Source organism: Zophobas morio, unplaced genomic scaffold (genome assembly GCF_036711695.1).
Source record: "Zophobas morio isolate AGI-343-1 ecotype UQ-CSIRO unplaced genomic scaffold, CSIRO_AGI_Zmor_V1 ptg000012l, whole genome shotgun sequence".
NCBI classification, from domain to species: Eukaryota; Metazoa; Arthropoda; class Insecta; order Coleoptera; family Tenebrionidae; genus Zophobas; species Zophobas morio.
Genome location: NW_026972117.1, coordinates 3587980 through 3601301, shown reverse-complemented (window position 1 = coordinate 3601301; position 13322 = coordinate 3587980). Strand labels below are relative to the sequence as shown.

The 13322-nt window shown below is 28.6% G+C and overlaps 1 protein-coding gene across 3 annotated transcripts in view; it reads left to right on the top strand.

The window, feature by feature from the left end:
- The window catches only part of LOC135127669 (mitogen-activated protein kinase kinase kinase 13-like), an 85061-nt gene that overhangs the window by 60123 nt on the left and 11616 nt on the right, over positions 1 to 13322 (top strand). For all 3 annotated transcript variants that reach the window (XM_064054201.1, XM_064054202.1, XM_064054204.1), the window contains 2 exons: positions 1849 to 2212; positions 7860 to 8187. In XM_064054201.1, the coding sequence (XP_063910271.1) occupies positions 1849 to 2212; positions 7860 to 8187 (692 nt within the window). The remainder of the gene's footprint in view (positions 1 to 1848; positions 2213 to 7859; positions 8188 to 13322) is intronic.

Genomic DNA, 13322 nt, shown 5'->3' with positions numbered 1-13322 from the left:
TCTTTTAAATTACTTCAAAAATAAGACAAGGGATCTCAAGATTCTTTCAAATTACTTCAAAAACAGTACAAGGTATCTCTGAGATTCTTGCAAATTACTTCTAAAAGAAGACAACTATACCCAAAATTTTTGCAAATTACTTCAAAAACCAGATCCCCAAAATTCTTTCAAACTACTTCAAAACGACTCTCTGAGATTCTGTTAAACGACTTCCAAAACAATACAAAGGTGTTTTTCGACATTCTTTCAAATTACTTCAAAAACCCAAATTTGAGCCGTAATGAAAGTCGGTTTCTAAAAATTTTTAGTTAGACTTGGTTCCCATTCTCAGTATTTTAACTTCCATCATTTTGAACATATTGAAATCTGAGCACGAAAAAAGCTTTAAAAAATTTAAAAGCTAGTTTTTTTCAATGTTAATTTTGTGTAGATCTGGACATGTTTGTATATTTATTAATTTTTTAATGTCAAACATTCCATATCTGGCGTTTTTAGTTGACATTTGAACGTTTCACCAAATAAAAATAATTAAAAGTAGGGGAATTTTGAACAATATTTAATTTTTAACTCACGCAATACCGATGATTTTACAATTTTTTAGTTCAAAAACAAGACTTGGTATCACCAAGATTCTTTCAAACTACTTCAAAAATATAGCAAAAAGGATCCCCCCGATTATTTCAAGCTACTTCAAAAACAAACCAATTCCCGAGATTGTTTCACATTACTTAAAAAACAAGAAAAGAAATCACCAAGAGTTTTTCAAACTACTTCAAAACAAAAGAAGTCCCCGAGACACTTTCAAACTACTTCAAAAAATAAACAAGATGGGTCCCCGGGACTCTTTCAAAACTACTTTAAAAACCAAATCCCCAAAATTCTTTCAAACCACTTTAAAAATAAAACAAAAGGGGTCTTCGAGATTCTTTCAAAGTACTTCAATAAACAAAAGGGGTTCCCAAGATTATTTTAAACTACTTCAAAAACCTAACAACAGGAAAAAGAACAATATATTTACATTTTTTTTTTTTTTTAGATATTTCACAGACTCTTTAGAGCACTTTTGTTATTCGAGAACATTTTAGAATATTCAGATTTCTTAATCTTTGGAAATTTCAACGTTTTGGGGGCTTTTATCTTTAAATTCTAATTGTAAAAGCTTTGTATTTTTTTTTTCACGTTATAAAAATTTTAAGGCTTAAGGCTTCTAAGTTCTTATTTGTTTTTCTTTAATCCGTTTTTCTTTTTAATTTATTGTAGAGCTCTAGTTTTTAAAAACAGTAAACATTCGAACGTTTCACCAAATCTGTAAAATTTTCTATAAGTCGAAAAAAATTTTGAAAGCAATAACATTTTTAACAACATCGATGAATTTTACAATTTACAAATTTTTGGATTTGACAAATTTTTTACTTCAAAAACAAGACAAGGGATCTCCGAAATTTTTCAAATTACTTCACGGGCTGAAACCATCTGGAAATATATTTTTAAATGAAGGCGCGGTCCTAAATTTTTTCCACCCCTGCGATTTATCTTATCAGAAAGACCGGATTTTGATAAACAAAACATTTTTATCGATGAGTGCATTTTATAAGTTATTTTTATTATTTGTCCGATCTGCATTAACCACTGTAATTTATATTAATAGCACCAGATCATCGATATCAATTATCACAGATTATTCATTGTGATGACACAACAAAAATCCCCCCGACACCTCGTCCCTATCAGTCCTCAAACCTGCAGTTCGATTTAGATACAAACCCGATAAACACGGCAAAGTTGTACCACTCGAAAAACATCAAGTTACTGTTTAAAACCCAGTGGTAAATAAAAATCGTGTTCCAGACCCCCGCGAAGGCGCCGCTCTTCGCCAAACTCAACACCTCCACCAACAACGCCGAGTCCGTGACGCAGTCCAACCCCAAGTTCCGCAAGAGGCACTACCGGACGAACTCGGGCTCTCCCCGGAACTCGGCTTCGAAGAGCTCTTCCTGCAGGAGTTCGTGCGTCGTGGACGCCGAAACCCAAACTGACTCGATGGATCTCAGCGAAACCGAACTCAGCCCCACCTACGACCTGCCGTCGAGCATTTCCTCGAAGAAAGTACCCCAGAGAGTCATCCTTCGTGAAATTAAGAACGAATCGGACGACGAGGGGTATAATGGGAATTCGATACAGCTGCGGTACGTCAACGACTGCGAAGATTCAGGTGAGTACCAAGAGATGGTAAAAAGACGTTTTTTATTAAATGGGTTGTTTTTTTTTGTTTTAAGTCGTTTTTTTTTTTTGGTTTTGTTTTTACTTTCCGAACGAAAGCTAAGTTTTCTCGACTTTCATGATCCCTAGAGTACGAAAAAATATGTTTCCCGTTTCCGTCTGTTTGTCTGTTTGCCGTCCCTCCGGATTTTTATTAGACACAATTTTTGAAATTGCTGGACCGATAGTGTATACATGTATCAAAATTTATTCGTTTATCACCTACCAAAAAATTAATAAAACCTCTCCTAAATATGAAAAATCTTGTGACTATACTTGTGGTTTATCAATGCACCCATTGTTTTTAGAGTTTTATACAGGGTAACGCGAAAAAAAAAATGCATGACGCACTCTATTGTATTGATAAAATCAAGAACGACTCACTAGATTTTTATCATAAAAATTTCAATTCGCAAAATCAAATCTTATTTATTACAATTTTTCATTTTTAGATTTTTCAATTTTTTGTTTCCTCAAGTTCTTGATTTTTATTTTTCATTATCTCGATTTTATGTCACAATTTTTCGTTCTTTTATTTCTTTTATATTTACAATGTTTTTTCGATTTTATAATTTTTCGTTTATTCAATTCTCCCAATTTTCAGTCTTTGATTTTTCTATTCCTCATTTTTTAAATTTTTGAATTTTGCAGTTTTTGGATTTCTTAATTATCCAATTTTCCGATTTCGTTAATTTTTTATACTTCAATTTTAGTTTCGTTTTTTCGATTTTGTGGTTTTTCGTTTCTTCAATTTGATTTCCAATTTTCAGATTTTTCAAAGATTTCATTTTATATTTCTTCGTTATACTTTTGCGTTTTTTCATTGTTGCTTTTTTAGTGTTACAATTTTTTCTTTTTTTTTTATTTGAAATGTGGAAAAATCGAAAAATTAAAAATCAAAAAACTAAAAAATCGGAAAAATGAAAAAATCCACTGAAGAAGTGAAGGAACGAATCAATTGGAAAGGGGACAAAACAAGTAAAAATTATGATTATTATAGCATACATATTCAAAATGAAAATAAGAAAAACCGAAAAATGGAATACCGAAAAATTGCAAATCGAAAAATTGAAAAATTTAACATTAAAAAAGAATAATTAGAAACTCAGGACAATAAAAAATCGAAAAATTGAACAAAATAGAGAAAATAAAAAACCAAAACAAAAAATTGAGAAATATAAAAACTGGATAATTAAAAATGGAAAACTCCTGAAATTGTAAACCGAAAAATTGGAAAATCTAAAAATTGAAACATCCAGAAGTTGGAAAATTGGGGGAAACTGAAAAATTTAAAAATGAAAACTAGAAGAGATGCTGCTGCATATCGTAAACTAGAAGAAACAACAAAAATAAAAAATTGAAAAAATGCAAATAAAATAATCGAAGAAACAAGATTTAAAAAATTTTGTTTTTCCAAAAAATAATAAAATCCGAACATTGAAAAATTGGAGAAATGAGAAACTGAAAACTATAAAATTTCAAAAACTGAAAATTGAAAACTCGTGAAATTACAAATCATAAATTGCAAAATTTAAAACTGAAACATCCAAAATTTGGAAAATCGGAAAAATTTAAAAATTAAAATCGTAAGAAGAAAAAATCGAAAGAAGAAACAAAAAGAATCGAAAAATTGTAAAAGTATGGGAAATCAAGCACGAAACCAAAAATTGCAAATCGAAAATTTGAAGAAATGAAAAATTAAAAAATTTAAAAATTGAAAAATTAAAAATTAAGATCTCGAAAAATTTTAAATCGAAAAGTTGCAAAATCCAAAAATTGAAATATGTAAAAGTTGGGCAATGGAAAAACTAAAAAATTTCAAAAAGAAAATTTGAAAAATTTTAATTCGAAAAATTGTAAAATCTAAACATTGAAGAAGCAAAAAAATGAAAAATTGAAAAATCGAAAATCGATAAATTGAAGAAACAAAAAAGTAAAAAAATTCAAATTGAAAAAACACAAGAACACATAAAATCGGAACAATGAAAAATCAAATCGAAAAATTGTAAAAGTAAAAAAAAAGAAAAATTCGAAAAGAAAAAGTGAAAATCGATAATTTGGGGAAATAAAAAATAGAAAAACTGAAATTGAAAAAACAAAGGAACTATAAAATCGGAAAAATCGAAAATTTGTAAAAATAGTGAAAATAAAAAACGAAACCAAAAATTTCAAATCAAAAATTTGAAGAACTTAAAAATTAAAGAATTTAGAAATTGAAAAATTTACAATTGAAAGGTCGAAAAATTTTAAATCGAAAAGTTGCAAAATCCAAATATTTATGAAAAAAAAAATTAAAAAACTTAAAAATCTGTAATCGAAAAATTGAAAACTAGAAAAATAGAGAAAACAAAAAAATACAACATACAAAAATCTAAAATCAAAAGTTGAAGAAACGAAAAATTGAAAAAGTGGAAATTGAAAAAACTGAAGATTAAAAAATCGGAACGTTGTAAGAAAAGAAAAATTCGAAAAGAAAAATTGAAAATTAATAATTTGAGGAAATGAAAAAAAGAAAAAAATTAAAATTGAAAAAACAAAAAAAGATAAAATCAGAAAAATCGAAAAAAAATAGAGACAAATAAACAACTAAAAAAATTTGAAATCGGAAAGTTGCAAAATCTAAAAATTAAAACATGAAAAAGTTGGAAACTGGCAAAACTGAAAATTTTCACAATGAAAACTCAAAAAATTTTGAATCGAAAAACTGAAAAATCGCAAATTAAACAATTGAAGAAAAAAAATTGAAAAAAATGAAATTGCAAAAACTTAAAATTATATCAGAACATTGAAAGATCGAAAAATTATAAAAATAAAGAAAATAAAAAGCCGAAACAAAAAATTGAAAATCGATAATTTGAAGAAATGAAAAATTGAAAAATAAAAATCGGATAAATCGAAAAATTGTAAAAATAAAAAACAAAGAACCGAAACCAAAAACTGTAATCAGAAAATTTGAAGAAATAAAAATTAAAAATGGAAAACTCGAGAAACTTAAAACCGAAAAATTGAAAGAAAAATTGAAAAATTGAAAAATCTTTGGTCGAAAAATTGAAAAATTAAAAATTGGAAACGCCAAAAATTTAAGAAACGAAAAATTGATAAAATGAGGTCAATTGAAAAATTGTAAAAATAAAAAAACAACCGAAACCAAAAATTGTAAACAGAAAATTCGACGAAATGAAAAATAAAAATTGAAAAATTGAAGAAATGAAAAATTGAAAAAGTGGAAATTGAAAACTGGAGAAATTTTAAATCGAAAAACTGAAAAATCTAAATCAAAAATTGAAGAAACGAAAAATTAAAAAAGTGGAAATTGTAAAAATAAAGAAAAAAAAATCCGGAAAGAAAAATTGGAAATCAATAATTTGAGGAAACGATAAATTGAAAAACAATAAAATTGAAAAAATAAAAAATGATAAAATCAGAAAAATCGAAAAATTGTAAAAATAGAGAAAAAGAAAGAACTAAACCAAAAATTTCAAATCATTTGAAGAAATGAATAATTAAAAAATCTAAAAATTGAAAAGTTAAAAATTGAGATCTCCAGAAATTTTAAGTCGAAAAGTTGCAACATGTAAAAATTGAAAAATCTTTAAACGAAAAATTAAAGAATCGAAAAATTAAAAAATTAAAAATTGAAAACGCCAGAAATTTTAAACCTTTAAAAATTGAGGAAACAATAAAATTAAAAATTTAAAAATCTAAAATCGAAAAATTGGAGATGAAAAACCAAAAAAAACCAAAACATTAAAACATCGAATAATTGAAAAAATAAAGAAAAGGAAAAAAAATTGCAAATTGAAAAATTAAAAAATTAAATACTGAAAACTCGTGAAATTCCAAATCGAAAAGTTGCAAAATCTCAATAACTAAAACATGAAAAAGTTTGGAAATGGCAAAACTGAAAATTCTAACAATGAAAACTCAAAAAATTTTAAATCGAAAAACTGAAAAATCGCAAATTAAAAAATTGAAGAAAAAAAAATTGAAGAAACGGAAAATTGATAAAATCGGATAAATTGAAAAATTGTAAAAATAAAAAACAAAGAACCGAAACCAAAAATTGTAAACAGAAAATTTGAAGAAATAAAAAATAAAAATGGAATACTCGAGAAATTTAAAAGCAAAAATTGAAAAATCGAAAAATTGAAAAAAAAAATGAAAAATGGAACAAACGTAAAATTAAAAAAAAACAAAACATTAAAAAATCGATTAATTGAAAAAATAAAGAAAATATAAAACGAAACGAAAAATTGCAAATTGAAAAATGAAAGATTGAAAACTCCTGAAATTTCAAATTAAAACATGAAAAAGTTGGTAAATGAAAAACTGAAAATTTTAACAATGAAAACAAACAAATCATATCAGAACACTGAAAAATCGAAAAATTGTAAAAGTAAAGATAATAAAAAGCCGAAACAAAAATTAAAAATCGATGATTTGAAGAAATGAAAAATTGAAAAATATGAAATTTGAAAAATTAAAAACTGAAAACTTGTGAAATTGCAAATCGAAAAATTGATAAAATCGAGTAAATCGAAAAATTCTAAAAATAAAAAAACAAATATCGAAACCAAAAATTGTAAACAGAAATTTTGACGAAATAAAAATTGAAAACTCGAGAAATTTTAAATCGAAAAATTCAGAAAATCGCAAATCGAAAAATTGAAGAAATGAAAAATTGAAAAAGTAGAAATTGAAAAAATAAAAAAATATAAAATCAGACATTGAAAAATCGAATCATTGAAAAGATAAAGAAAACATAAAATCAAAAGGAAAAATTGAAAAATTAGAAACTGAAAACTCCTGAAATTGCAAATTCAAAAATTGCAAAATCTGAACACTGAAGAAGCAAAAACGATGAAAAATTGAAAAATAGCAAATCAAAAAATTGAAGAAACGAAAAAGTAAATAAGTTCAAATTGAAAAAACAGAAGAATATAAAATCGGAACGTTGAAGAATTTAATCGAACAATTGTGAAAATAAAGAAAACAAAAATCAGAAAAGAAAAATTGAAAATCGAAAATTTGAAGAAATGAAAAATTGAAAAAAATTGAAACTGAAAAATCGAAGAAATCATAAAATCCGAAGAATCGAAAAATTGTAAAAATACAGAAAATAAAGAACAAAAAATTGAAACATAAAAAATTGAGATTTAGATATATTTTAAATCGAAATGAAGAAAAAAAATCGAAAAATTCAAAAATCTTTAATCGAAAAATTGAAAACTGAAGAAGTTTTAAATCGCAAAATTACAAAAATTGGAGAAACAAAAAAAAATTAAAAATTGAAAAATCTAAAATCGAAAAATTAAAAAATGGAATCATTGAAAAAGTAAAGAAAATATAAAATCGAAACAAAAAATTGCAAATAGAAAAATTGAAAAATTAAAAATTGAAATCTCGTGAAACAGCAAAATAAAAAAAATGAAACATCCAAAAGTTGTGAATTAGAAAAACTGAAAAATTTATAAAAATAAATGTATTTCATTAATTTGCATTAATTTACAAACACGTCTCATGTTTTAGTAGAATTAAAACAAGCCGTTTTTTATTCACTGAGTGCTTTCGACCAAAGCTGACCACATTCCCGGTTACAGAAATTCAAGTCTTCAGCCGGCTGCACCCGGACGCCATCATCACCGACCTCTACGACCAAGAGGACACCTTAAACCGGAACGACACCACCTGCCGGGAATCCAGCGACGAGGACCACCTCGAGACCATCGGCAGGAAGGTCTCTGCGCTGCGGAACGGCAACATCTTCCCCGACATCCAGATCGCCACGGAGAACGGGAACGTGACGACCGACCTCAGCGAGGTCCTCCGGGCCAAGACGTGCAACGGCCAGGACAGCACGGAAGACGCGTGCAATGACAGCTTCACCGACGAGGAAGGGGAGGTCTACAATTCTTTGAGAAGAAGAAGGTAATGCCGGACTCACTAATAAATCACCACTGTTTATGCGATTAGTCGTTGTAAAACCAGCAAAAATTGCCACGAATGTGGAAGAGTTAATTCAGTAATTCCGCGGTTTATTTATGCCGGTGGTAACATCTGGCAGACGACAAGAAGTTGGCTTTACTCGAAATACTTGGGGTTTGAATGTCAGCGCTTGTGGCGCGTGCAGGCTGAGGTTATTATTTTGGGTTTGTTTATTAATCAGTGTCGGGGGGTTTGAAGAAGCGACGCGGTTGTTGATTTTGGGAAAATAAAAGGACGCGGTAATGCTGGGGATTACGGTGGGTATTTTTGGCAAATTCATCAAAGGAGAATTGGTTGATTGTTGGTGTTGTAAGGCGGTACAAAGCCCTGCGTCAGGTTCGCGGATTTCGTAACAGGCGGAATGAGTAATGGGTCTAAAAGCGTTTTAATTTTTTTTAGTCACGCATTTTATTCGTGTTTTCATTTACTTACGTATAACTGGGATCAGAAGTTTCTTGGAAGCAATTTGCATTTATTAAGTAGGTAAACACGTAAAAAGTGACTTCATCCGGATTTTTTCAAAGAAAATATGTAATTGTTATTCCAATTTTTCAGTGAGGTGTATTTTCTTGGTTCTGTTTTGTGTACTTTAAAAATTGTCTTTGAAATTTAACACCCAAAATATTTTTCTTTTATTGCTCTCCTCGTATTGAACACCTCTGTTCTATTTAGATGACTAGTGTCAAAATTTTTTTTTTCATAATTTTTTTTTCTTTAATTTTTTTTTACAAAAAAATTCTAAAAGTTCAGCATGAAAAGACGGCTATGTATATTAAGAAAAAAAAGGCAAAATATATTCCCCACCCACCCACCCTATTTTAATTCTGATGATTTTTTTAATTCTCTTAAAGTCCAAGAGTGAGCTCTGATATTTTGAAGGGTGCGAGAATTTGTAACAGTTCCCTTCTGCTTCACCAATTGTAAAATTCATATTTCCTTACAAAAAAAAATACCATTTTAAACGTGTTTTGAGTTTCTAAGAATAAAAAAATCATCACAATTGAGATAGGGTGGGTGGGCCCTTTTCTCTTAATATACATAGTATTCTTTGTACAATACGATACCTCAATACATGTTGTTAATTTCTTGTAAGGAAATAAGTATTTTGCAGTTAAGCTCCGCCCTCTTGCTTCACGGCGAATAAAAAAAATCATCACAATTGCGATAGGGCGGGTGGGCGGGCTTACTTTTTGCCTTTTTGTTTTTAATGTATGCGTGGACTTCTTTTCACAACATGAAACTTAAAACATGAAAAAATGGAAAATTTGTATAAGAAAATATTGATTTTGCAATTAAACTCCGCCCCATAAATGTAAAATTCATATGTCCTTGCAAAAATGTACCATTTTAACCATATTTTACTTGTTGTGAAAAGACGGCCATGTGTATTAAGAAAAAAAAATGAAAAATATATTCCCCGCCCACCCACCCTATCTTAATTCTGATGCTTTATTTATTCCCTTAACTCTAAGACTGAGCTCTGATATTTTGAAGGGTGCGAGAATTCGTAACAATTCCCTTCTGCTTCACACAGTCAAATTTACCTTTAAGTTTAAATTATAATATAGTTCTGTTTCCATATAAATCTCATCAACTTTCTTAGAATCATATGGCATTACTTACACACAGTTTTTTGTTTATTTTTGAAACGAAAAAATTATGAAAGTTCAAAAAAATAGAGTTAGCCCTGATATCCTGAAGGATGAAGATCATCGCAGCAGTTCCCCTCTGCTTCACACAATTGCAAAAACCATATTTCCTTACAAAAATTTACCATTTTAAACGTGTTTTGAGTTTCTAAGAATAAAAAAATCATCACAATTGAGATGGGGTGGGTGGGCGGGGTTAATATTTTGCTCTTTTTTCTTAATGTACATAGTATTCTTTGAACAACACGATACCCAAAAAGATGTTTTTAATTTCTTGTAAGGAAATTTTGCAGTCAGCTCCGCCCTTCTGCTTCACGGCGAATAAAATAATCATCACAATTGAGATAGGGTGGGTGGGCGGGGCTTATATTTTGCCTTTTTCTTTTCTTAACATACATAGATATCCATCTGTTCACAACATGAAACTTAAAATATTTCCTTGCAAAAATGTACCATTTTAACCATATTTCACTTGTTGTGAAAAGACGGCTATGTATATTAAGAATAACAAGGCAAAATATAATCCCCGCCCACCCACCCTATTTTAATTCCGATGATTTTTTTATTTTTTATTCACATTCGAATTTAACTTTAAGTTTTTAAATTATAATATAGTTCTGTTTCCTTATGAATCTTCTTAGAATCAAACTCGTTATTTGACCTTCCATTTTGTCTCGTGATATCATTATTATAATTATGAAAAATCTAAGATTGAAAAATTGAAAAAATTGTGATTAAAAAAACAAAACATGAAAAATTAAAGATTGAAAACTCGTGAAATTCCAAATCAAAAAACTGCGTAATCTAAAAATTAAAACGTGAAAAATTTAGAAAATGGAAAAACTGAAAAATTTTAAAATGAAAACTCGAGAAAAATTGCAAGATCTAAACATTGAAAAACAAAAAAATGAAAAATTGAAAAATCTCAATAAATGGAAGAAACTAAAAATTAAAAGAATTGAAACTGAAAAAACAAAAAAATATAAAAAGAGAACTTTGAAAAATCGAAAAATTGTAAATATAAAGAAAATGAAAAATTAACAAATATAAAGATAGAAAAATTAAAAATTAAAAACTTGTGAAATTGCAATTGAAATCGAAAAATTGCAAAATCTAAAAATTGAGAAATTAAAAAGTTGGAAAATTTGAAAACTGAGAAATTTAAATTTGAAAACTGGAAAAATTGGAAAACTGATAAATTTAAATTTGAAAACTGGAAAAATTGTAAAAAAATACGTTTCAGAGAAAAAAAAAATAGTACCATTTTAACAATGTTTTAAATTTCTTGTTGTGGAAAGACGGCTATGTATATTAAGAAAAACAAAGAACAATATAATCCCCGCCCACCCACCCTATCTTAATTCTGATGATTTTTTTATTCCCTTAAACTCCAAGAGTGAGCTCTGATATTTTGAAGGGTGCAAGAATTGGTAACAGTCCCGTCTGCTTCACACAGTCGAATTTAGCTTTAAGTTTTGTAGCCCTAAATTATAATATAGTTCTATTTCCTTATAAATCTTGTTAACCTTCTTAGAATCAAACTGTTATCTGACCTTGCATCTTGTGTCGTAATATCATTATTATAATTATGAATTATTTGGCATTTATAAGACAAATATTTCTCCTAGTAAAATTTTTTTGTTTTTTTTTTGAGACGGAAATCTGAAAGTTTGGATTGTGATATTTTAAAGACTAACTATATATAATACAAAAATATATTTTGGCTTTTTTCCTAATATACATAGTAATCTTTCAACAACCGGATACTCAAAAACATGTTTTTAATTTCTTGTAAAGAAACAAGTATTTTGCAGTTAAGCTCCGCCCTCTTAGCTCACGGCGAATAAAAAAAAATCGTCACGAATGAGATCGGGTGGGTGGGCGGGCTTACTTTTTGGCTTTTTGTTTTTAGTATGTGCGTAGACTTCTTTTCATAACATGAAACTTAAAACATGTTTAAATTAGACTCCGCCCCATAATTGCAAAATCCATATTTCCTTCCAAAAATGTACCATTTTAACCATATTTCACTTGTTGTGAAAAGACGGCTATGTATATTAAGAACAAAAAGGCAAAATATAATCCCCGCCCACCCACCCTGTCTTAATTCTGATGATTTTTGCTTATGCTCTTAAACTCCAAGTGGGCTCTGATATTTTGAAGGGTGCGAGAATTTGTAACAGTTCCCTTCTGCTTCACCAATTGTAAAATTCATATTTCCTTACAAAAAAATACCATTTTAAACGTGTTTTGAGTTTATAAGAATAAAAAAATCATCACAATTGAGATAGGGTGGGTGGACGGGGTTTATATTTTGCCCTTTTCTCTTAATATACATAGTATTCTTTGTACAATACGATACCTCAATACATGTTGTTAATTTCTTGTAAGGAAATAAGTATTTTGCAGTTAAGCTCCGCCCTTTTGCTTCACGGCGAATAAAAAAAATCATCACAATTGCGATAGGGCGGGCGGGCGGGCTTACTTTTTGCCTTTTTGTTTTTAATGTATGCGAAGACTTCTTTTCACAACATGAAACTTAAAACATGAAAAAATGGAAAATTTGTATAAGGAAATATTGATTTTGCAATTAGACTGCGCCCCATAAATGTAAAATTCATATTTCCTCGGAAAAATGTACCATTTTAACCATATTTCACTTGTTGTGAAAAGAGGGCAATGTGTATTAAGAAAAAAAAAGGAAAAATATATTCCCCGCCCACCCACCCTATCTTAATTCTGATGATTTTTTTTATTCCCTTAACTCTAAGAGTGAGCTCTGATATTTTGAAGGGTGCGAGAATTCGTAACAGTTCCCGTCTGCTGCACATATTCGAATTTAGCTTTCAGTTTTGTAGCCCTAAATTATAATATAGTTCTATTTCCTTATAAATCTCGTCAATGTTCTTAGAATCAAACTGTTATCTGACCTTGCATTTTGTGTCGTAATATCATTATTATAATTATGAATTATTTGGAATTTATAAGACAAATATTTTTTTTAGTGAAATTTTTTGCTTTTTTTTTGAGGCGGAAAAAATTCTGAAAGTTTGGTTTGTGATATTTTAAAGACTTACTATACAGAATATATGAAAATATTTTGGCTTTTTTTCGTAATATACATAGTAATCTTTGAACAACACGATACTCAAAAACATGTTTTTAATTACTTGTAAAGAAACAAGTATTTTGCAGTTAAGCTCCGCCCTCTTAGCTCACGGCGAATAAAAAAAATCGTCACAATTGAGATCGGGTGGGTGGGCGGGCTTACTTTTTGCCTTTTTGTTTTTAATGTGTGCGTAGACTTCTTTTCACAACATGAAACTTCAAACATGTGAAAGTTTGTATAAGGAAATATCGATTTTGCAATTAGACTGCGCCCCATAATTGCAAAATCCATATTTCCTTGCACAAATGTACCATTTTAAC